General features: G+C 46.0%; 1 protein-coding gene across 1 annotated transcript; it reads right to left on the bottom strand.

Annotated features, from left to right (window-relative positions):
- Positions 1–3,716: 3,716 nt before the first annotated feature.
- endou (endonuclease, polyU-specific) lies at positions 3,717–25,610 on the bottom strand. The gene is made up of 7 exons (XM_078426626.1): positions 25,415–25,610; positions 17,326–17,491; positions 14,307–14,509; positions 12,860–12,973; positions 9,568–9,674; positions 6,798–6,940; positions 3,717–3,926 (listed from the first exon to the last, which is right to left on the bottom strand). The coding sequence occupies exons 1-7, from the start codon at positions 25,608–25,610 to the stop codon at positions 3,812–3,814; spliced, it is 1,044 nt and encodes a 347-aa protein (XP_078282752.1). The 3' UTR covers positions 3,717–3,811.
- Positions 25,611–26,239: the final 629 nt, after the last annotated feature.

Genomic DNA, 26,239 nt, shown 5'->3' with positions numbered 1-26,239 from the left:
CAGCAGGTCAGGCAGCATCTCGGGAGATGCTGGGATCTCCTGCTGCATTTCTCCTGAGATGCTGCCTGACCTGCTGAGTTACTCCAGCATTTTATTAATGACTTGGTCTGTCTAATATCCCAAAATTTCCTGGACAAAGTACAATATTGGAAGCATCTGGAGTTTCTCAGGAGGCTCGTCAGAGTGTATGCAGGACATGGTTATGTTCTATTATTCCTGCTTCTGCTTTGGAAGGCGTTGTGTGATGTGCGGGGTCTGAGGGCCAGACTACAACTTTCACCACTTCTGCATTGATTCTCTCACTCACAGTCAGATGTGCATTCGTGGGATTTTGTGAGCTTGATATACAAATGGTTTGAAAATTGAATCACAATGCCAAAGTGTCCAAGGCCAGAACACCTAATTCCCAATATAAGCCAGTTTAAGGATTGAGGGTTCTGGCAGTTTGGTTGTGGTTGCAGATGCTTGCATGTTAACTTGCACCTGAGCATTCATGCAGGTGGTCCAAAGGTGACCAGATATGTCAACAACTGATAAACAATTACAGTCTCAAAATATTCCATCGTCAACATTCCCTTTATCCAATGGAGAGTAGAACTATTTAAATGGTTGTAATAATTACAATTTCTTATTCCTGTTGTGATTGTCATTTTTTTCTTTGTACCTTTTCTATAGCTTTAATACCCTGTCAGTACAGTGCTGTTTGCCACCCTCCACCAATTGCCAGCATAAAAAGTTGTGATAATTCATGTTTGATGTCTCATGATCGAAACTCAAATTTGCCTTTTGGTATGCATTTAAGATCTCTGTGTTTGAACTCCAGGTTTCCTGGTTATTCCTGGTCTCTTGAGCAGCTCTCAAAACTATTTTAGGAAAATCAAACTTGAGGGAAAGTTCCCCTTTTGACCCTCTTTTCTCCCATAAATAAATGCATTTATTTTCAGGCGCTGGGCACAGCTGGCAAGACCGTCTCTAATTGTCCATTGAACCAATGTCCATGCCAGGCCTTCTTACAATGAACCATTCTACATTTCCTATAGCATCGTCTGCTTTGATCTGTCATTTTCACACCTTATCCTTCCATATCTCTAGGTCCCCCCCACCTCCCGACTCTCATTCTGAAGAAGGGTCTCAAACCAAAATGTCACCCATGTGCCTGTCCCACTGAATTACTCCAGCATTTTGTGTCCATCTTAGTCCATTCTAGAGGGCATTTAATAATCAACCACATTACTGTGAGTGAGCTTGCATGTAGACCAAACTGGTAAGGACAACAGACCTTTGCCCTGAGACATTGGTGAATCAAATGTTTTTTGTTTCCAACTTTATAATTGTTTTGCTATTGTTGCTATAACCAACTTTATTTTATAATTCAAATTCTTAACTGAATTTAAATTCCCCCCATGGATTTCTGCTCAGTTTTCTGGATTGTTAGTTCAGTTCTCTGAGTTACTTGTCATAACCCATCCATGCCGGCCCATCTAAGCCAGTCCTATTTGTCAGCGTTTGACTCCTATCCCTCTTGCCCTATTCTATCCATGTACTTGTCCAAATGTTTTTTAAATGTTGTTATTGTACCTGCCTCAACCACTTCCTCCTCCGGCTCGTTGCATATATCCAACGTCCTCTGTGGAAAAGGTTTCCTCTCGGGTTCCTATTAAAAATTTCCCCTCGCCTTAAACCTATGCCCTCTAGTTCTGGATATTCCATCACTTGGGAAAAGTAGATTCTCCCTGTCTATGCCCCTCGTGAATTTATACTCTGCTATACAATCGCCTTCCGTTCTCCAATCTCCAAGGAATATCGTTTCCCTATAACTCAGACCCATGAGTCCCGTGCATCAAGTAAATATTTTATGCATTCTTTCCAGCTTAGTGACATCTGTCCAAGAGTCGGGTGACCAAAACTGAACACAATGCTCCAAAGTCTGAAGGGTCCCGACTGGAAACATCACTTACCCAAGCTCTCCAGAAATGCTGCCTGACCCACTGAGTTGCTCCAGTACTTCATGACTACTCTTTCGGTAGATCAGCATTTGCAAGTCCTTGTATCTACAATTCTCCAAGTGCTGCCTCGCCAACACCATGTACGATTAACATAACGTCCCAAATTCTATACTCAATGGAGATGCAAGGAACTGCAGACACGGGAATCTTAAGTAAAGCACAAAGTGCTGGAGGAACTCAACGGGTCAGGCGGCATCTGTGCAGGGAATGAATAGGTGACGGGTTTCCACCACTTGAATCTGGTCCACTAAGGGAGTGAGATCCCTTGTGCTCACCCAGCCTTAATCTAATGCAATCCCCTCTGTTTCAGTCGAGGTCAGCCTCCCTCAATGCCTACTTCAACAATGGAGCTAGGTTCCCTCAGTCAAAGGAAGTCCCCAACCCCCTGGCTTCAGGGGCATCGTGACTCAGTAACCTTTACCATGTCTTGGCTCGTCCTGGTTTTCCACAAGACTGAACTAATGCATAGATTCACCCGTGATACCTTTGCAAGAACACCAACAAAGAGAGGGAATTTGGTAAATGGCTTCCATGTGCAAAATATTCACAAGGAGCCATGGTACATAGAAAAATGCATCACTTTTGAATCTCAAATCAGTTGACTGGAACAGTAGGATCTTTTTTTTAAAGTCCTGCAGAGAACATATAATACGTAACAGTGAGCTGAGTTGTTCTACCTCCTTTTAATGGTAAATGCTGTGTTTTAGTAATATACCTTTTACTATATATTAAAATAGTTTAATTCAATCTGAACCACACTGTGTAACTCGTCATTTTAACTTGAAACTTCTTGATTTGTCACAGATTTTCCTGTCAATCTTTGATCATATTTTATCCTGTCTAGATCCCCCTCTTATCCCATAGAAGTTAGCCTTGCAGTTTAGTTCAACTTTGCATAGTTTCTCCACGTGGAACACAATCGACAGCCGGCCATGGACAGTGTATGGGTGGGTAGTACAGCATGACTTCACTAGTATAAGAAAATAATTGCAGATGCTGGTACAAATCGAAGGTATTTATTCACAAAATGCTGGAGTAACTCAGCAGGTCAGGCAGCATCTCAGGAGAGAATTCCTTCTCTCCTGAGATGCTGCCTGACCTGCTAAGTTACTCCAGCATTTTGTGAATAAGTACAACTTCACTAGATGGATTAAAAGACACAACCTGGAAACGGGTCCTACACCCCACCGAGTCCACCCTGACCATCAATCATCTATGCGCACTGGTTCTATGTTATCACACTTTCACATCCACTGCCTGCACACAAGGGCCAACTAAGAGGACAATTAAAAAACATACTGGCACGAGAAAGGCACAAAATGCTGCAGTAACTCAGTGGGTCGGGCAGCATCTTTGGAGAACATGGCTGGAACATGGACGGGTGACATTTCGGGTCAGGAACCCTTCTTCAGACTGATTGCAGGGTTTTCATCCCACCCCGGGCAATCATCCGAAGAAGCAACCTGACCCAAAACGTCACCTATCTATGTTTTCCAGGAGTGCTGCCTGATCTGCTGAGTTATTCCAGCATGTTGTGTCTTTCCACAGTAAGCCAGCACCTGCAGCTCCTTGTTTTTTTGCAAACTAGAACGGAAGCAGTAGAGTCTCTGCAGTAGGGAATGTGTGCTCAGCCTTAATAATCTCCCTTATTTCACAGAATGGAGTTCACACTAATTGACTATAAACAGAGTTAATGCAAATCGAGTTCCTTTATTACACATCGGATTGTCTTGGAAGCACAATTCTGGCTCTGAATCGTCAGGAAGGCTTCTGTCCTCTCACGGTGTCAGAAAGTTGCTGGTTTCTCAAGGTGTAAGTGGGAATACTGATCCTATGTACTTCTTCCCGTTTCCATATGTGGACTTGGTCCAGGTGTAGCTCTGAATGTCCATGGGGTTACCACCGAGGCTCAGCTTGCATCTGCGGAAGCAACAGAAGAGAAAATAGTCGCTGAATAGTTCAGCTCCGATGACCACCATTCCCCTCTGGTTCGCGCGCAACAAAAACTTTTCACTGTACCTCGGTACACATGACAATAAACTAAACGGAAACTGAAACCGCTTCACCTCCCTATAAGACCTAGGACTCTCGCTGTTATTTCAGAGCTAGTCACTTAGCCTGAATATAACTGACTGGTGATAACGCAGGACGCCCTCTGCAGCACAGCCCAATCATAACATCAAGACTAACTTTATGACTGAAAAACTTTGACATGCATCTTTTGCCTATTTAGACTTTAAACTTTAGAGCTACAGCGTAGAAACAGGCCCTTTGGCCCAACGAGTCTGCGCCGACCATCGAACACTCCTTACATTAGCACTAACCTGCACACTAGGAATAATTTACAGAAGCCAATTAACCTACAAACCTGAGATTGACAAAAAATGGTGGAGTAACTCAGCGGGACAGGCTGAAGGAATGGGTGATGTTTCGGGTTGAGACCCTTCTGAAGGGTCACCCATTCCTTCTCTCCAGAGATGCTGCCTGGCCCGCTGAGTTACTCCAGCATTTTGTGTCTATCTTCGGTTTAAACCAGCATCTGCAGTTCCTTCCTACAACCTACAAGCCTGGACGTCTTTGGAGTGTTGGAGGAAAGCGGAGCGCCTGGAGAAAACCACACAGGTCGCAGGTAGAACGCACAAACTCTTACAGGCAGCACCTGTAGTCGGGATCAAACCTGGGTCTCTGGTGCTGCAAGAGAGCAACTCCACCACTGTGCCACCCCTTTGAGGATGGATGTATTTGAAGGGACTCTAACAAGGTTCTCTTGTTGGGGAAAGCAAACACTGACTGACTGATTTCAGAAAACCTGCAATCAGCCTCCAGGGGTCAACCCGGGCTTCCATTGTTGCCACTTTAATTCTCCGTTCCCACTTCCACTCTTGCCTACCTGTCCGTAGCCTCCTGCACTGTTACACTCCTACTCCTACTTCTTCTTGGGCCCCCTCGGTCATGGCTGACCAAGGGGGTCACTCCTACTGTATATCGTGTTTTTATCCTTGCGAGCAAAGCACCAAGGCAAATTCCATTTTGTGTACATACTTGGCTAATAAATGTATTTATTTATTATTGTTCATTAGTATTCAATAAGGTCCAGTTGAAGCTTGGGGGACCACTCCTCATCTTTCATCTGGGAATGTTGCAGCCTGCTGGACTTAATACTGGATCCTTTTCAAAGAGCCAACATGGGAACTCGGGGCCGAACGGCCTCCTTCGGTGCCACATAATTCCATTTCCACGTGTGTGAGAAGGATGTTATTATCACCCATCAGAGATACAAACACAACTCCCCTATCACCATCACCCTTGCTGTGGAAGGATGTGCCCAGAAGCAGACTGTTTCCGCTTGTTGTGAAAACAAAAAATGCTGGGAAAAACTCAGCAGCTCCGGCCGCAACTGTGGGAAGGAGGAACAGAGTTAACGTTTCGCATCACAAACCCCTTGTCAGAATTGGGAAGGAGCTGGAAGGGGGTGGGGAAAGAGGATATCTTTACTTGGGTCAAACCAGGGTGACCATGGGAATTAGTTGTTAACGAGATTATCTAGCCGGCAAGCGAATGGAAGCAGTTAAGAGAGTGAGAACATAGACATAAAGAAGATAGGAGCTGCAAAATGCAGAGCAGGAAGACGGGGAATAGAGGTCAGGCTAGACAAATCTACCACTCCCCATGGTCACCACAATTTCACCCTATCAAAGACATTCCCCTCCCCACCATACCGCAGCTTAACAAGCCTCTTTTGTCTCCTTCCCAGTTCTGATGGAGGGACTTTGACCCGAAAGTTTAACTCTGTTTCTCTTCCCACAGTTGCGATCGGGATCTGCTGGGATTTTCCAGCCCTTGTTTTCGTACCTGTCCGAAACAGTCTGCTTCGGGGTGATTTACGTCCTTCTACAACAAGGGTAATGGCGACAAAGGAGTCGGGTTTGTATCTCTGATGAGGTGAAATTACCATCCTTCTCATATACAGACATGGAACCAAAGGAGGCCGTTCAGTCCATTGGTCCCATGTTGGCTCTTTGAAAAGCCTATTTTTTTTAAATTGTCCTCGTTCCGAGCAATGTTCTCAGATAAAGGTTAACCAGGAGCGGCACAGTGGTGCAGAGGTAGAGTTGCTGCCTTACAGAGCCAGAGACCTGGGTTCGATCCTGACCACGGGTGCTGTCTGCACGGAGTTTGTACGTTCTCCCCATGACCACGTGGGTTTTCCCGGGTGCTCTGGTTTCCTCGCAAAATTCCAAAGATGTACAGGTTTGTAGGTTAATTGGCATGGTAAAGATTGTAAATTGTCCCTGGTGTGTAGGGATAGTGCTGGTGTACGGTGATCGCTGGTCAGCACGGACACGGTGGGCCGAAGGGCCTGTTTCCGCGCTGTATCTCTAAACGAAACTTTTATTTCAGATATTTACCCATTTCCATTGTGAAGCTGATTACTGAAGAAATACTAAGAACTTGGTGTCTCAATGTTTTCTGCCCCAAAACCTCAGCTTAATCTGTCTCACGTGATGACCGCACTTTCTGACAATAGAACCGATTTGTCCTTATTTAACCTATTTCCAGGGGCTCACGTTGTCGACCTCCCCGTGGTGGAGCCCAGTCAACTGACCTCAGCCAGGCGAACGACAACAAACAGAGACAGCAGAAGCAGAAGCAGAAGCAGCTTCACAACTTCTGTTGCCTCAAACGCAAGAAGAAGAAGACCTATTTCCATAGATAAATTCCATCTGCATGTATATTAGAAAGTGAGACATTACTCAGATATCCACCCAGGAATTGCCAAAACACACTTACGCATTATTAGGCCTGGCGATGAAGCAAAGGGTATAAATGGCAAGATCAAACTCCGGACTGGAGCCAATGAAGCCTGATCCAACTTGCTTGTAGTATCCGTTCCAGTTAAACTGCATTGCCAGCACGTCTGGGTAGTTAACCCACTGTGGAGATATGGTGAAATATCAAACCATTGCACCTCTGGAGAAAATGAAAACGGCAAAGCCTTTCCCAAGGCAGAATAAGTGTATAATATCATGAGAGGAATAGATCGGGTAGACGCACAGAGTCTCTTGCTCAGAGTAGGGGAATCGAGGTCCAGAGGACATAGGTTTAAGGTGAAAGGGGAAAGATTTAATAGGAATCTGAGGGGTAACATTTTCATACAAAGGGTGGTGGGTGTATGGAACGAGCTGTCAGAGGAGGTAGTTGAGGCAGGGACTATCGTAATGTTTAAGAAACAGTTAGACAGGCTATGACAGGTTTGGTGGGATATGGGCCAAACACAAACAGGTGGGACTGGTGTAGCTGGCACATGTTGGCCGGTGTGGGCAAGATGGGCTGAAGGGTCTGTTTCCACGCTGTATGACTCTGTAACTCAACAACCAGAGGATATAGATTTAAGGTGAGAAGGGAAAGATCTATTAGGAAGCCAAGGGGCAACTTTTTAAACACTTCTTTCTACCACAACCTGAGAGTGGTCCCAAACTACTATCCACCTCATCGGGGACCCTCGGACTATTTTTGATCGGACTTTACTGGCTTTACCTTGCCTTATCATGTATCTGTACACTGTGAATGGCTCAATTGTAGTTGTGTATTGTCTTTCTGCTGGATGGTTAGCAGGCAACAAAAGCTTCTCACTGTACCTGGGGGACACATGATAATAAACTAAACTGAACTGAACTTTTTAATGGTGGTGGGTATATGGAACCATGGGAATAAGGGGAGAATAAAATGGGTGAATGTAAATGGGCTTGATGATTGCACAGACCTGGGGGGCTGAAGGGCCTAATTCCATGCCTTGTGACTCTAAAGGGACTTATATCGGCATTAAGGAATGGGATAATGTTGATTTCCGGAAGAGGGAATATTTGCACCAACAGAAGGGAGACAATTAGCGGATGGGGGGAGAGATCAGCACACAAACTAATAAAAGCATTCTGGAAAAGGGGTGTATTAGCAGCCCTGAGAAGGGGGACCTTAGCACCTGGGATAGGAATACAGGAATGGCAATTAGACTCCGCTTAGAGGGACATGGGTCAAATGTGGGCAGGTGGGACTAGTTTAGATGGACATCTTGGTCAGCATAGATACGTTGAGCCAGAAGGTCTGTTTCTGTGCTGCATATCTCTTTGACTATCTTAAACTTCAATTATCCCTTCATGTCCAAGCACATAGATTGACGCGCTGAGATCCACAGAATTTTTATTTTGCTTTATCTGCAGTCTCCTGTGTCTCCATTTTTCCCAGTGACTTGGGATTTAAAACGTTCTTTTCCACGTGAGGGGTCTTTATTTTTGTGGGGGAAGAACAATTAGGTTAATTCATCTAAAGATATTGAAGTACTTGCAAACCTTAGGGCTTAGGCCTGATGAAAGGAAATCACCAATGTTGGATTGGAGGTCATAATTGAAAGCGTTCAGGTATCATGGAGGTTTGTCAGACTAAAAGGGTAAACATTTTGAGGCAGAATTGAGGCCATGGAGCAATTAGAACATAAAATGAAAATGTTAAACCTCAGGCATTTAGTGATGAGGAGGCAAAATGTGGCACGGTGGCGCAGCGGTAGTGTTGCTGCCTCACAGCGCCAGGGACCCGGGTTCGATCCTGACTACCGAATGCTGTCTGTACGTTCTCCCCGTGACCTCTGTGTGTTTTTTTCCAGGAGCTCCGGTTTCCTCCCGCACTCCAATGACGTACAGGTTTGTAGGTTAATTGGATTCGGTAAAATTGTAAATTGTGCTTAGTGTGTGTCGGGTAGTGTTAGTGTGCAGGGATCGCTGCACAGCACGGATTTGAAGGGCCTGTTTCCGCGCTGTATCTCTAAACTAAACTAAACTGAACATTCTTCAATGAGCAGAGGGTTAATGGATGACTAGGACTTGATGCCGGTCCATATATTGGATATGTAGGAAGAGAAGGTGAGTGGCCGGGGAAGGACTAGAACAGGAAGGTCTGGAGATATTAAGAGCCTCAGTCACGTCGTAAATGACGTGGAGGCAGAGATAGGAAATGTTACGGAACTGGAATCGTGCCGACACCGTTCGTACAGAATGTGTAGGAAAGAATGTGTAGCAGATGCTGGTTTAGATCGAAGGTAGACACAAAATGCTGGAGTAACCCAGCAGGACAGGCAGCATCGCTGGGAGAGAAGGGTCTCGACCCGAAACCTCACCCATTCCTTCTCTCCAGAGATGCTGCCTGTCCTGCTGAGTAAGAAACATAGAAAATAGGTGCAGGAGGAGGCCATTCGGCCCTTCGAGCTAGCACCGCCATTCATTGTGATCATGGCTGATCATCCAAAATCAGTACCCCGTTCCTGCCTTTTCCCCATATCCCTTGATTCCGTTAGTCCAAAGCGCTATATCTAACTCGCTCTTAAATTCATCCAGTGATCTGGCCTCCACTGCCCTCTGTGGCAGAGAGTTACTCCAGCATATTGTATCTACCGCCATCTGTACAGAGTTCATCACCAGGGAACAGGGCTCCTGGAGAGGACTCTAACGTTCCACAGATTCATAGCTCTCCACATACCTCAGGTCAGGGCCATTTCCCATGGGGCACTCACCGGTCCATTGTAGTTGTAACTGTAGTAGTTCAGTTCGTTGTTTTTCTCTGCCAGGTAAAACCGCACCCAGTTGTGGAATCCAGACACCTTGCCTCGCTTCACCTCACCTGGTTTCCAAAAGGAATTTGGAGCAAGTGAATTATTGGACAGCCATCATCTACAGCAACAGAACCAAAACCAAGCAGCTGCCACAGGTGCTGCCTGGCTCACCAAGTTCCTCCAGCCCTTTGTATTTTTCTCCAGGTTCCAGCATCTACAGTTTAGTTCAGTTTAATTTAGAGATACAGCGCGGAAACAGGCCCTTCGGCCCACCGACTCCTCTCCGACCAGCGATCCCCGCACGTTAACACTACCTTACACACACGAGGAACTATTTTTTTTCCATTTACACCAAGCCAATTAACCTACAAACCTGTACGTCTTTGGAATGTGGGAGGAAACCGAAGATCTTTGAGAAAACCTGAGCACCTGGAGAAAACCACACTAGTCGCAGGTCCAACGCACAACAATTTCTGCCAGCTCCTACATGATTTCACTTCAACTCCCCCTCCCATTCCCAGTCTGACCTTTCTGTCATGGGCCTCCTCCAGTGCCATAGTGAGGCCCACCGGAAATTGGAGGAACAGCACCTCATATTTCGCCTGGGCAGCTTGCAGCCCAGTGGTATGAACATTGACTTCTCCAACTTTAGATAGTTCCTCTGTCCCTCTCTTCCCCTCCCCCTTCCCAGATCTCCCTCTATCTTCCTGTCTCCACCTATATCCTTCCTTTGTCCCGCCCCCCTGACATCAGTCTGAAGAAGGGTCTCGACCCGAAACGTCGCCCATTCCTTCTCTCCTGAGATGCTGCCTGACCTGCTGAGTTACTCCAGCATTTTGTGAATAAATACCTTCGATTTGTACCAGCATCTGCAGTTATTTCCTTATATTATATCACCACCACACATGTACCTCTTCTCCCCCACATTTCGTAAGGACTCAAATTTGCCAACCTTAGGTAATTCACTCTTCCTTTCTGTTTGTATCAGAACAGGCCATTTCCTCTCCTCATATTACAATCTCTATGCTGAACCTTGATTGCACTCACTGTAGTAAGTATACTCCTTCAGTGAGACGAGACTTGTGAACCTCAGTCGGCTTGCAGTCTCACCAGCGTCCAGTAAAGTCATTTTTATCCTTCATCTCAAATCTTCTTTTGATAAAGATCAACCTTCCCTTTCCCCTGACTCTCAGTCTGAAGGGTCTTGACCCGAAACGTCACCTATTCCTTTTCTCCATAAATGCTGCCTGACCCGCTGAGTTACTCCAGCTTTTTTCATCTGTATACAGTTTACATTCTTAATTGCTTGCTCAACCTAATGTTAACTTTCAGCATCTGAACATTAATCTCTCAGCATCTACAAAACACTCGCCTCTTCTATTTCTTTTATACCAAAATGGATATCGTATTTTCCCTCATTACATTCCATTCGTCCATTTATTTAGCCTATGTTCTTTTATTGTACGTCCTCCTCACACCTCATTTTGTGATCCAACTTAGTACAAACTGTACAATCAAGATCTCCTAATCCAAATAAGGACACAAAACGCTGGCGTAACTCAGCGGGACAGGCAGCATCTCTGGAGAGAACGAATGGGTGACGTTTCGGGTCGAGACCCTTCTCATTATGGACAGCTCCTTGTGACTCTGGTTACAAACCGCAACCCTACCTGAAATGATCTGTTCATTCCTACTTTCTGCTTTCTCTCCGCTAACCATTCATCAAGCCATGTCAATATATCGGTCTGAAGAAGGGTCCCAACCCAAAACGTTTCCTATCCTTGTTCTCCAGGGATGCTGCCTAACCCACAGAGTTACTCCAGCACTTTGTATCTTTCAATATATTACATCCAGTTCACATGCACACTCAAATGCCTTCTGGAAATACGAATACCACATCCATTCACCCATTTAGTTTAGTTTAGTTTAGTCTATTGTCACGTGTACCGAGGTACAGTGAAAAGCTTTTGTTGCGTGCTAACCAATCAGCGGAAAGATAATACATGATTACAATCAAAGCCATTCACAGTGTACAGATACATGATAAGGGAATAACATTTAATGCAAGATAAAGCCAGTAAGGTCTGATCAAAGATAGTCCGTAGGTCTCCAACGAGGTAGATCGTAGTTCAGGACAGCTACTTATCTATACCAATAGTTACATCCCTACAAACTGTAACAGATTTATAAAATATCACTTTATTTTCATAAATCCATGTTGATTCAGCCCAGCCCCATTATAATTTTTTCAAGTGTTCTGATACCCATTCTTTTAAACTGTGCGACTTTGATGTAAAGTTTAAGGTTTGGGATGATTCAAGGTTGATTTTTGTAGTGTCTTTTTTGTAGTGTCTTTCATGATGTCAAAATGTCCCAAAATGAATCAAATACTTTTTTTGTGAAAATATAGAGTCAAATTCTGAAAGTAATGATAAAAAATATGAAGCCAACTGTCTGACAGTGAAAAAGGTGCTGGTGAAAATAGGATTGGTGGAATAACAATGAAAGTACAACAGATGGTTAATGTCTGACAATAGAAATGGTGAAAGAGTGACTGAACCTAAGGGTGAGAGTGTGATTAAAAAGCTGGAGATGAGATGAAGGAAGAGCAGGGAAGACATGGGATAGAGGAATGAGATAGACACAGAGCGCTGGTGTAACTCAGCGGGTCAGACAGCACCTCTGGAGAAAAGGAATAGGTAACATTTCGTGTCAAGACCCTTCTTCAGACTTGAATGAGATGTGAGGTAGATTGTGATGGTGGAAGTGTTATATTGACACATGGTGAAGGTATGATCAAGAAAGGTTAATATAGGCCATCATTGAGAACATGAATTTGAGCAAATGTATAACTCAATGTATAACTGATAAATCGGGCAGGTTTTGATTAAAGGCACTGCTCAGTTAGTTAATTTAGTTTATTGTCACGTGTACCGAGGTACAGTGAGCAGCTTTTGTTGCGTGCTATCCAGTAAGCAGAAAGACAACACATGATTACAATCGAGCCATTCACAATGTACAGATACATGATAAGGGAATGACGTTTAATGCAAGGTTAAGGCAGCAAAGTCAAATCAAGGATAGGCCGAGGGTGATCAATGAGGTAGATAGTAGTTCAGCACTCAGTTTTATTACACAAGATCCAGATATTCCCAATTCTTACACAACTGACCTGGAGTTGTACTGACATTTTTCACGGCCATTGTCAGAGATTCTCCTTGTCTTAAAAATGGTGTTGAGAGATTCTACGCACCTGAAAAGACGTGCTCAAAGCCACTGGAGTCGAGGATATCTTGGGATCTACAGTATAATCCAAACCACATCTTCTTCAGGTCTTCTTCAAACTCAACTTTGGAATTATACAATTCTATGAACGGGGAGAGAGAGAGAACAGCTGAAATCCAAACCTTCAAGATGTGTGCATGGCACCGTATAAGTGCGTGAAATCTCTTGTGGAGACAGACTATGCGTGAATGTGACTTTTATATATGACATGTATACTACATGTATGTAAGTTCTCATGTGTCATGCATATTATGTACTCTGTAAATAGTCTGGAGTCTGTGTAAATACCTTACCCATGCTGCTTTGATCATTTACTCTGCAAGTGTCATCTACTACATTCATGGCCTGCCGAATAAAACCTTGTCTTGCAACATATACATATAAGAGAGAGAGAGAAAATGATACACAAACTATATATATAGTTCGTTTATATAGTATATATATATATATATATATATATATATAGAGTGTGTTGTTGTATATGTATATTTTATCATATATATAATATAAATATTGTATATGTATCTTTTATCTCATAAAATATACATATTTATCTCACTCATATAATATATATATTATTGTGTGTGTATATATATATATATCTTTTCTCTCATATATATATATAATATGCACAAGATGTAAAATGAAAATACATTATGTATGATATATGTAAGTAGAGAGTAAACTTGGAACTATATACATACATATATACACATGCACAAATCTATTTAATTGATTTATTTATGTATGTGCATGTGTACACGCATACATAAATAAATGAATAAATAAGCAAATAAATAAACAAACTAACAAATAAATACATAACTAAATAAATAAATACATGAATAAATGAATAAATAAATAGATAGATAGATAAGTGAATTGATGGATAAATATATGTATATGCATATATATATATATATATATATATATATATATATATATATATATATATATATATAATTTCCCAGTTTTCTCTCTACCTAAGATTTATCTCATACCTCATGTATTTTCATTATGTTTTGTGTGCACAGGAGCTGGGGTGGGTCTTGTGCCAAAGTCTTTCCTCTGAATTCCGCACCATGGCCCTGGAATTGATGTCGGCTTTAGAACATCACACTTGAAATTAAACTCAATCTCCTCTCGCTGCGTTTTCCGAACTCTCAGAATATCAGCATGGGAAAAGTGGTGCCACAAGTTGGGTAAAATCTACACTCTCCAGGGCATGCAGTATATTCCTCATGGCAGAGGGACATTAGCACAAACATGACTGCCACATGGGGTCAAATGGAGTGCACTGTAGGACCCTTACTCTTTTTTTACCAAAAATAATGTGATCACTTATTTACAATAATATTTACAGTATGAAATACGGGGACTCCTGGGTGCAGTGCTCTCCCCCCCAGGACACTTACTCTTTGAGTGGAGGACGCTGTACAGATGCTCCATGATGGGTGTGCGCATGATCTCTTTGATAAATGCATCCTCCTCTCCCAGCTGCTCGGGTGTGAAGTTCTCAGCGGTGCCTGTCATCCGGTGGTAGTTGTCCAGGAGTGCAATGAGTTTAGCAAAGGTCGGCTTCGCGAATATGGCGATCTCATTCACATATTCATAGAGACTGCAGCGTAAAAAAAGGCCAAAGAACCGTGAGACCCTAAATTGAGGGGCCCAACTCAGAGCGGCAAAGTTTAAAGGGGGTGTGTGGGTCAAGTCTTTTGTTTTACTCAGAGAGTGGTGGGTGCCTGGAAGGCATTGCCAGGGTTAGTGGTGGAGGCAGGTACTATAGCAGGGTTTAAATGACTCTTATCCAGGCACATGGATATACAAGGAATTGAGTGATATGGGTCAGGTACAGGCGGATGAGATGAACTTATCTTGGCATCATGTTTGGCAAGGACATGCTGGGCTGACGGGCCTGTTCTATGTTCAGTGCTCTATTACCTGTGCCCTGATATTTTATAAATTCCTGTGCTGTTTTTGCATGAGATTGCCAAGATTATATGCCAAGGTCATATTATTATTAGTTTAAGGTGTTACACAGCAGAATTCCACAATATTGCACCAGGTTTAATGGTGAGACAGACTGGATTGTCCTGGGGCAACTGACTGCATCAATCACGCGCAGCATAGTTTTAAAAAGAAGTGCTATAATATCCTGGCCTGCACTATACTGAGTCAGATTCAAGTCAAGGTACAACAGTGTTTAATTATGTATTAGTATGTATTAGAGTCTTAGAGTCATAGATTGATGCAGTGTGGAAACAGGCCCTTCTGCCCAACTCGCCCACACCGGTCAACATAGAAACATAGAAACATAGAAAATAGGTGCAGGAGTAGGCCATTCGGCCCTTCGAGCCTGCACCGCCATTCAATATGATTATGGCTGATCATCCAGCTCAGTAACCTGTACCTGCCTTCTCTCCATACCCCCTGATCCCTTTAGCAAAAAGGGCCACATCTAACTCCCTCTTAAATATAGCCAATGAACTGGCCTCAACTACCGTCTGTGGCAGAGAATTCCACAGATTCACCACTCTGTGTGAAGAAATGTTTTCTCATCTCGGTCCTAAAAGACTTCCCCCTTATCCTTAAGCTGTGACCCCTGGTTCTGGACTCCTCCAACAATGTCCCAGCTACCCTAGTCTTACTTGCCTGTGCTTGGTCCATAACCCTCCAAACCTATCCTATCCATGTACCTGTCCAACTGTTTCTTAAATGATAGGAACGCCCCAGCCTCAACTATCTCCTCTGGCAGCTTGTTCCATACACCCTCTGTGTGAAAAAGTTACCTCTCGGATTCCTATTAAATCTTTTCCCCTTCACCTTGAACCTATGTCCTCTGGTCCTCGATTCCCCTACTCTGGGTGAAAGACTGTGCATCTACCCAATCTATTCCTCTCATGATTTTGTACACCTCTATAAGATTTCCCCTCATCCTCCTGCGTTCCATGGAATAGAGACCCAGCCTAATCAACCTCTCCCTATAGCTCACACCCTCTAGTCCTGGCAACATCCTCATAAATCTTTTCTGAACCCTTTCAAGCTTGACAATATCTTACCTCTAACATGGCGCCCAGAACTGAACACAATATTCTAAATGTGGTCTCACCAACGTCTTATACAACTGCAACATGACCTCCCAACTTCTATACTCAATACTTTGACTGATGACTATTGACAACGAAACTATGAAATATTTTACTTGAGCAGCTTAATACACCTGTAAATGTAATACACAGATAAAATATAATAGTCAAACATTTAATAAAGTAATAACTGTAATATTATGCATTAAAAATCCCAGACACAACAGGCATAATAGTGAGACTGGTTATAACGTCAGTTTAGTTTGGTTTAGCTTTAAAAATACAGCGTGATAAACAGGTCCTTCGGCCCACCGAGTCCGCGCTGACCAGCGATCCCCGCACACTAACACTATCCCTCACACAACTAGGGACAATTTACAACTATACCAAGCCTATTAACCTACAAACCTGTATGTCTTTGGAGTGTGGGAGGAAATGGGAGATCTCGGAGTAAACCCACGCGGTCACGGGGAGAACGTACAAACTCTGTTCAGACGAGCACCCGTAGTCAGGATCGAACCCGGGTCTCTGGCGCTGCAAGACAGCAACTCTACCGCTGCGCCACCGTGCCGCCCAGTTCTAACGCTACAGTGTTGTGCATGTCACACAGACTAGTGATGATTATTCTGTGCAGGGATGCCACAGAGGCATCACCATACTCTCTAAGACTGGAAGCTCAGCGGGGGTGATGCCATTCACTCCATTGATTCCATCTACACCTCACGCTGCCTCGGCAAGGCCAGCAGCATAATCAAGGACCAGTCACTCCCTCTTCTCCCCTCTCCCATCAGGCACGAGGTGTAGAAGTGTAAAAATGCACACCTCCAGATTCAGGGACAGTTTCTTCCCAGCTGTTATCAGGCAACTGAACCATCCTATCACCAACTAGAGAGCAGTCCTGAACTATTATCTACCTCTTTGGAGACCCTCGGACTATCTTTAATTGGACTAGTCTTTACTAGACTTTATCTTGCACTAAACGTTATTCATGTTATTCTCTTGAGTCTTTGGAGTGTGGGAGGAAACCGGAGCACCCGGAGAAACCCATGCAGTCACAAGGAGAACGTACAAAGTCCGCCCAGACAGCACCCATAGTCAGGATCGAACCAGGGTCTCTGATTAGTTGCTAGGTGCAACTTTAAGGTTGGTGAGTTGACCATGGCACGATTAGTTCCGTTACGTTGTTTTTACCATGTTTGCAGACAAGACTGAGGGTGGCGTTATCTTAAGTTCCAATGCTAAATGAAGAAACAAGTGACACTGACATTCGACCGTGGAAGTTAGTTCAGAAGAAGTCACAGATTAGTTACAGAGTTTCTGGTGAGTTGGAGTGTTTGTGTGCTCTCACCGGTTTGTAGCCAGGTCAACCTTGAACCCAGTCTGGGAGTTGGTAACAGGGCTCTGAAGGTTCAGGCGGATGTCGCCGTCGGAGGCTTTGTTGATGTCCAGCATGTAGATCTGTTCAGAAACATCGAGGAGCTCCTGCGCTGTGAATCCAGTCCCAGGGTTGCTGGCTGCAAAACAATGAATGCACCAACGTCAGCTGTGAGACTGTGACACAGCGAGCCAGGGAGTGTGTGTGTGTGAGAGTGTGTGTGCGTGTGCATGAGTGTGTGCGTGAGAGTGTGTGTGTATGAGTGTGTGTGTGAGAGTGTGTGTGTGTGTGAGTGTGTATGAGTGTGTGTGTGAGTGTGTGTGTGTGTGTGTGTGTGTGTGAGTGTGTGTGTGTGAGTGTGCATGAGTTTGTGAGTGTGTGAGAGTGTGTGTGCGTGAGTGTGTGTGTGTGAGTGTGCATGAGTGTGTGTGAGTGTTTGTGTGAGTGTGCATGAGAGTGTGTATGAGTGTGCATGAGTGTTCGCGTGCATGAGTGTGCATGAGTGTGTGTGTGTGTATGTGTGTGAGTGCGGGTTTGTGTGTGAGTGTGCATGAGTGCATGTGTGTGCGTGTGTGTGTGTGAGCGTGTGTGTGTGGGTGAGTGTGTGAGTGTGTGTGTGTGTGAGTGTGTGTGTGTGCACGAGAGAGTGTACGCGAGAGTGTGTGCATGAGAATGTGTAAGAGAGTGTGCGAGAGAGGGTGTGCAAGAGTCTGCAATAGTGTACAAGAGAGAGTGAGAGCGAGAGTGTGAGAGGGTGTGTGAGTGTGTGTAAGAAAGTGTGTGTGAGAGTGCATGAGAGAGTGAGAGAGTGTGAGACAGAATGAGAGGGAGTGTGAGAGAAAGAGATAGAAACAGAGAGAGAGGCAGAGAGAGAGAGAGAAAGAGAGAGAGAGAGAGAGAGAAAAAAAGAGAGACAGATAGATAGAGAGAGAAACAGAGAGAGACAGAGAGAGACAGAGGAGACAGAGAGAGACAGAGAGAGACAGAGGAGACAGAGAGAGACAGAGAGAGACAGAGGAGACAGAGAGACAGAGAGATAGAGAAAGAGACAGAGAGAGAGAGAGAGAGAGACAGAGAGAGACGTGCAAACCTAATCAGCAAGAGGAGAGCAAAAATCAGAAGAGAGACATTAGTGTGGACATGCTGTGTCCAGATGCTGCCAATGGACATTTGTGGACGTTTCAGACCAAATCGGGGTGGTGTTACAGAGTAAAAAGGACAAGCTTTGTACCGGGCCCTGGTGAGACCGCACCTGGAGTACTGTGTGCAGTTTTGGTCTCCAAATTTGAGGAAGGATATTCTTGCTATGGAGGGCGTGCAGCGTAGGTTCACTAGATTAATTCCCGGAATGGCGGGACTGTCGTATGTTGAAAGGCTGGAGCGATTGGGCTTGTATACACTGGAATTTAGAAGGATGAGGGGGGATCTTATTGAAACATATAAGATAATTAGGGGATTGGACACATTAGAGGCAGATAACATGTTCCCAATGTTGGGGGAGTCCAGAACAAGGGGCCACAGTTTGAGAATAAGGGGTAGGCCATTTAGAACGGAGATGAGGAAGAACTTTTTCAGTCAGAGGGTGGTGAAGGTGTGGAATTCTCTGCCTCAGAAGGCAGTGGAGGCCAGTTCGTTGGATGCTTTCAAGAGAGAGCTGGATAGAGCTCTTAAGGATAGCGGAGTGAGGGGGTATGGGGAGAAAGCAGGAACGGGGTACTGATTGATAGTGATCAGCCATGATCGCATTGAATGGCGGTGCTGGCTCGAAGGGCTGAATGGCCTACTCCTGCACCTATTGTCTATTGTCTATTGTCTATTGTCTATTGAAGTAGGTTTGCTCACCAGGAAGGCTGAAGATCTCTACAGAAGATCTCTTGACAATGTCAGAAAAACTTTATAATCTGAACCATTGGAGTTTGCTACAAGTTATCATTTGTGGGAGGGAGGAAAGGAATCAACAACATGAGGAGGTGGGTGAATGTATTGTTGCACTCAGAAAGCTTTCAATACGCTGCCATTTTGTAAATTACTGGGGGCCAATGTTGTGTGACCATTTTGTCTGTGGGCTGTAAAATGAATGCAATGGCCAGAAACAATTCACAACTCCCAATTCAGCATTTAATTTGACACAAAATAGGGTTCATCATGACAGGAATGTCTACGTTTTGTCCTCAACATGGACACTGACAGCTAGGGGTTGCCAACTTCCTCACTCCCAAATACGGCACAAGGTGACGTCACCACCCCGCGCCCCAAGTGACCTCACCCAGCCAGCGGACACGTGCTCCCACTCCACCAATGGCGGCCGCCTGGGCCGGGAGGCGGGTTACTACGCAACCTCCGTTAGGCGGCGCCCGGGCCTTCGGGCCTAGACTGTCCAGTGCTAAAATGTCGGAAACCTAGAGTGTCGGGACCTACGGCATCGGGGCCTACAGTGTCCGGGCCTACAGTGTCCAGGCCTACAGCATCGGGGCCTACAGTGTCCAGGCCTACAGCATCGGGGCCTACAGTGTCAGGGCCTACAGTGTCGGGGCCTACAGCGTCGGGGCCTACAGCGTCGGGGCCTACAGTATAGGGGCCTACAATGTACGGGCCTACAGTGTCAGGACCTACAGCATCGGGCCTACAGTGTCGGGGCCTACAGTGTCGGGGCCTACAGTGTCGGGGCCTACAGTGTCCGGGCCTGCAGCACTCTCCAGGCCTAAAACAGGACAAGGGCTGTCCCATACGGGACAAAACAATTTAGCCCAAAATACGGGATGTCCCGGCTAGTACGGGCCAGTTGACAACCCCAGGAACAGCAGGGCAGTGCACACCCTCTATCATCGTGGGTTCCATGCATCTTAATCTTTTAGATCAGCCTACCTTGTCCCAGGTCCTCCCTACCAAGTGCCTCCAGAATCCAAGCTTGGCACCTGCAGAACCACAAACCCTGCCTCTGCCCCCACAGGTGCTGCCCCCACAGGTGCTGCCCCCACAGGTGCTGCCCCCACAGGTGCTGCCCCCACAGGTGCTGCCCCCACAGGTGCTGCCCCCACAGGTGCTGCCCCCACAGGTGCTGCCCCCACAGGTGCTGCCCCCACAGGTGCTGCCCCCACAGGTGCTGCCCCCTGTGCTGCTGAATATCTCCAGTATTTTCATCCTGAAATGGAAACTCCTAACTAGGGTTCGATCTTGATGGTGAAAATTTCTCCTCTGTTTCAGACGAGAGCAAAGCCTGTATGTTTTGGTGAAGAGTGAAGATACCTTCTTAGCGAGAGGAATTGGAAACGCAAGTTTCATTTGTGGAAAATCAGCATCGCAGTATTTGCTTGATTTCAATTGATTGATTGAAAGATACGGCATGGGAACAGGCCCTTCAGCCCGTCGAGTCCATGCCGGCCATCAATCACTGTTCACTCTGGTTCCATGTTATCCCACTTTCGCATCCACTTCCTACACTTTAGAAGCAGTTTACAGACGGCCAATTAACCTACAAACCCACACGTCTTTGGGATGTGGGAGGAGTCTGGGGCACCGGGAGAAAACTCAAGATGGTCACAAGGAGAACGTGCAAACTCCAGAAGATAAGCACACGATGCTGGAGTAGCTCAGCGGGACAGGCAGCATCTCTGGGGAGAAGGAACGGGTGACGTTTTGGGTCCGAAGAAGGGTCTCGACGAGAAACATCACCCATTCCTTCTCTCCGGAGATGCTGCCTGTCCCGCTGAGTTACTCCAGCATTTTGCGTGTATCTGTGGTTTGATCCAGCATCTGCAGTTCCTCCCTACACGTCAAAACTCCTCACGGACATAGCACCCGAGGTCAGGATCGAACCCACGTCTGTGGCGCTGTGAGGAAACGGCTCTACCAGCGATCATCCAAATTGTGGTGCTGCTCCAAAAATTGACAATGAATACCGATCAAGGGTTTTTTCATTGTGTTTTGTTGTGAAGTTTTTGCATCAAAAAATGGGTGATAACCACAAAGTTATCATTCAAGTGCAACGATATCTGTATTAGAGAAATTCACCCTGTAAGGAGGTGACTGGAGGAGACTCACTGTGATGGATGTTTCTTTGTGTTTGATTGTGTGTGTTATTGCTTATTTTCATTGCTCTTGTTGTTGGACTGTGGGTAATCTTTCATTTCACTGCACATTCATGTGTATGTGACAAATAAACTTGACTTGAACAAGCGGTATAACACCGCCCTCTTCTGGCTGAAGATATAAACTACTGCTTTGCAGCGTCGACTGCAGAAATCTAAGTCAAATCCTCGAGTTAAATCAAGTCAAATCACGTTTATTTGTATGCACAAGTACATTGAGGTGCAGGTACTATAAACATCTGGCACCTGAACCTCACACATACATGTGTGACACATTGACTTTGATTTGATTTGCTTTAGTATCCTGCAAACTCTGATTAAATTACCACGGGAGCTTTTAAATTCAAGCACCGTTTGTGCAGTTTGCCTTCCAACTTCCAAACAATAGACAATAGACTTATTCACAAAATGCTGGAGTAACTCAGCAGGTCAGGCAGCAATAGACAATAGACAATAGGCAATAGGTGCAGGAGGAGGCCATTCGGCCCTTTGAGCCAGCACCGCAATTCAATGTGATCATGGCTGATCATTCTCAATCAGTACCCCGTTCCTGCCTTCTTCCCATACCCCCTGACTCTGCTATCCTTAAGAGCTCTATCTAGCTCTCTCTTGAATGCATTCAGAGAATTGGCCCCCACTGCCCTCTGAGGCAGAGAATTCCACAGATTCACAACTCTCTGACTGAAAAAGTTTTTCCTCATCTCAGTTCTAAATGACCTACCCCTTATTCTTAAACTGTGGCCCCTTGTTCTGGACTCCCCCAACATTGGGAACATGTTTTCTGCCTCTAACGTGTCCAACCCCCTAATAATCTTATACGTTTCGATAAGATCTCCTCTCATCCTTCTAAATTCCAGTGTATACAAGCCTAGTCACTCCAGTCTTTCAACATATGATAGTCCCGCCATCTAAACATTCAGGTATCACTGGTAAATCTCTGGTCGATATGCCCTCCTTGATGTCTGGTGCCAGAATGGATACAGCTCCCAGTATGGACACAAAACGCTGGAGTAACTCAGCGGGTCAGGCAGCATCCATGGAGAGAAGGACCGGGTGACGTTTTGGGTCGGGACCCTTCGTCAGACTGAAAGACAGAGAAGCCCAGAGCAAAGCAGGGCTGGCAACAGATGACAGATGACGTCAGGAAGGGTGGAGTCATAATGGCCCATTGCTGGCTGGGAAAGGTGTGCTAACGGCAGGGAAACAAGGATGCGGACGGTGGCTCTAGTGGGACCACTCGGGTGGGGGAGGGGGATGGGAGAAGAGGGGGGGGGGGGTGCAAGAAATGCAGGAGTTACTTGAAATGATAGAAATCAGCGTTCATACCACTGGGTAGTGAGCGAAGTTGAGGTGCTGTTCCTGTAATTTGCGTGTGTCGTCTTCACTCTGACAGTGCAGGAGGCCCAGGACACAGACAGGAGTACACTTTGTTCTAGCCTTCTCTACCTTTCAGCCTGAAGAAGGGTTCCCACCCGAAACGTCACCCGTTCCTTTTCTCCGGAGATGCTGCCTGTCCCCGCTGAGTTACTCCAGCACTTTGTGTCTGTCTTTGGTGGTAAACCAGCATCTGCAGTTCCTTCCGACAGCTCTCAATATGCCAGACACAACCATAGCAGAATGTTTACCCCCTTCCTATTCAGAATAGGAAGGTCCATCTGGGGGTTCACATGAATGCCCATGGGGACCTACCTGTCCACATCTTTACCCACCTCCTTCAAAATATCCCAAACCAGCAGCTTACTCTACTTTTAATTATCGATTCCTGTAGATTACTGACGACGGATGTTAAGCGAACCCATCTGTTATCCTTGGGAAACCTTTGCTCCTTTTCCTTAAATAACAGCATGATACAGAAGGCTCCTAGTTACAGTCGTTTGGGTAATGGAAGTTCATCCTTGCAAATTCACAAATCACAAGCCAAAGCCAAAAGACTTGTCCCCAGTCATTCCTTCTTCTCCCGGCTCCCATCAGGACAAAGGTACAGAAGATTCCCCATATCCCTCTAAACCTATTCCATCCATGTACCTGTCCAAATGTCTCTTAAATGTTGCACTAGTACCTGCAAAGTATGAAGAAGAATCTTCAATATCCACAAACTACACAACTCTAATCCCACCTCGACAACAGAACACTACCAACCACCTCTCACCCAACGATGGATTCAGAGAGGGGTAGAGTGATACAGTCTGGAAACAGGCCCTTCGGCCCAACTTGCCCACACTGGCCAACATGTCCCAGCTACACTAGTCCCACCTGCCGCGTTTGGTCCACATCCCTCTAAACTTGTCCTTTGAGCTGGGAACCAAACCTATCTTTCCATCTGACGTGGACTTCGTCTTGTTGGGCTGGACAGAAATTATGAGAGGGAGAGAGAGAGAGAGGGAGAGAGAGAGAGGGAGAGGGGAGAGGGAGAGGGGGAGGGAGAGGGGAGAGGGGGAGGGGAGGGAGAGGAGGGAGGGAGAGGGAGAGGGGAGAGAGAGGGAGAGAGAGGGAGAGGGGAGGGGAGGGGGGGGAGAGAGAGAGAGAGAGAGAGAGAGAGAGAGAGAGAGAGAGAGAGAGAGAGAGAGAGAGAGAGAGAGAGAGAGAGAGAGAGAGAGGGAGGGGGAGGGGAGGAGGGAGGGAGGGAGAGAGAGAGAGAGAGAGAGAGAGAGAGAGAGAGAGAGAGAGAGAGAGAGAGAGAGAGAGAGAGACTGCAAGAGAAGGGAATAAGGGACAGAAAACTGAAAGAATGAACAAGAGAGAGAGATTTACAATGCAAAGAAAGAGAGAGAGAAAGGAACACAGAGGAAGGAGTAGGACTGGTTTACAAAAAAAGACAGAAAGTGCTGGAGTAACTTAGCAGGTCAGGCAGCATCTCTGGAGAACATGGATCGGTGATGCTTTGGGCCGACTGATTGTAAGGATCAGAGCATGAGAGAAACACCAACTAGCCGTCGAAGGAGATGAATGGATGGATGCAGAGAGAGGAAGAAAGGAATGGAGAGAGATTAAAAAAGAAAGAAAGAACGGTCTCCAGATCCATTCCGTAGGTCACACTTACCCCCACACAAGGCGTAGTAATCGTGGCAGCAGTTCCTAGTACTGGTCACACTTACCCCCACACAGGGCGTAGTAATCGTGGCAGCAGTTTCCTAGTACTGGTCACACTTACCCCCACACAGGGCGTAGTAATCGTGGCAGCAGTTCCTAGTACTGGTCACACTTACCCCCACACAGGGCGTAGTAATCGTGGCAGCAGTTCCTAGTACTGGTCACACTTACCCCCACACAGGGCGTAGTAATCGTGGCAGCAGTTCCTAGTACTGGTCACACTTACCCCCACACAGGGCGTAGTAATCGTGGCAGCAGTTCCTAGTACTGGTCACACTTACCCCCACACAGGGCGTAGTAATCGTGGCAGCAGTTCCTAGTACTGGTCACACTTACCCCCACACAGGGCGTAGTAATCGTGGCAGCAGTTCCTAGTACTGGTCACACTTACCCCCACACAGGGCGTAGTAATCGTGGCAGCAGTTCCTAGTACTGGTCACACTTACCCCCACACAGGGCGTAGTAATCGTGGCAGCAGTTCCTAGTACTGGTCACACTTACCCCCACACAGGGCGTAGTAATCGTGGCAGCAGTTCCTAGTACTGGTCACACTTACCCCCACACAGGGCGTAGTAATCGTGGCAGCAGTTCCTAGAACTGGTCACACTTACCCCCACACAGGGCGTAGTAATCGTGGCAGCAGTTCCTAGTACTGGTCACACTTACCCCCGCACAGGGCGTAGTAATCGTGGCAGCAGTTCCTAGTACTGGTCACACTTACCCCCACACAGGGCGTAGTAATCGTGGCAGCAGTTCCTAGTACTGGTCACACTTACCCCCACACAGGGTGTAGTAATCGTGGCAGCAGTTCTGGTACTGGTCACACTTACCCCCACACAGGGTGTAGTAATCGTGGCAGCAGTTCTGGTACTGGTCACACTTACCCCCACACAAGGTGTAGTAATCGTGGCAGCAGTTCTGGTACTGGTCACACTTGCTGTTACAGTGGCACGGGTTGTTACGGTTGTATTGCTCATCGCATCTTCCCTTGCAGGATGTCCTCGCTGCGATGATCACAGACAGAAAAACGCAGCATTCTGTTAGCCAGAAACCTGACCAACGTGGGCCACCCCTGTCCATCCTGTTAGTGCCAACTTCACAAAGCTCTGGCATATTTGTGAAACATTGCTTCCCTTTCGTACGTCCACGCTGACTCTGCCCAATCCACCCCCTTGGTAATGGATGCCAGCACTGTCCCTGCGACCGATGTTATAGGTTTAGAGGCACAGCGTGGAAACGGGCCCTTCAGCCCACTGAACCATCGATCGCCCGCTTCACACTAGTTCCATGCTATCCCACTTTCGTATCCGTTCCCTGCACATCAGGGGCAATTTGCAGAGGTCAATTAATTTACAAACCCACCCACTCTGTGGAGTGGGAGGGAACCGGAGCACCAGTGAGAAGGCGTGCGGTCACAGGTAGAACGTGCAAACTCCACACAGACAGCACCCGAGGTCGGGATCAAACCTGGGTCTCCCGGCGATGCGAGGCAGCAACAGCATTACTGTACAACCCATAGATGTCAGGCTGACTCGTCTACAATCCCCATTTTGTTTTTATTTTTGCTCTTCAATAGTAACGTCACACTTACTATCTTCGACTCTACTATCTTAATTGTTAACTGTATGTTTGTGTTGTCATTTGTGAGCGGAGCACCAAGGCACATTCCTTGTATCTGCACATACTTGGCCAATAAACATTCATTCATT

The sequence above is a fragment of the Rhinoraja longicauda genome, chromosome 32 (assembly GCF_053455715.1).
Source record: "Rhinoraja longicauda isolate Sanriku21f chromosome 32, sRhiLon1.1, whole genome shotgun sequence".
In the NCBI taxonomy this organism is placed as follows: Eukaryota; Metazoa; Chordata; class Chondrichthyes; order Rajiformes; family Arhynchobatidae; genus Rhinoraja; species Rhinoraja longicauda.
Note: the sequence above shows the minus strand (reverse complement) of the source record. Positions and strands in the feature narration are given on the sequence as shown.

Excerpts from the sequence above, each read along its gene's own strand:
- endou (XM_078426626.1), bottom strand. The coding sequence starts at position 25,610 with ATGGACAGGGGTGGCCCACGTTGGTCAGGTTTCTGGCTAACAGAATGC. Across the intron at positions 9,675-12,859 it reads CTTTGAGCACGTCTTTTCAG|GTGAGGTGAAGCGAGGCAAG; the intron begins GTGCGTAGAATC and ends TTTGGAAACCAG. Across the intron at positions 6,941-9,567 it reads GTTACAACTACAATGGACCG|TGGGTTAACTACCCAGACGT; the intron begins GTGAGTGCCCCA and ends ATATCTCCACAG.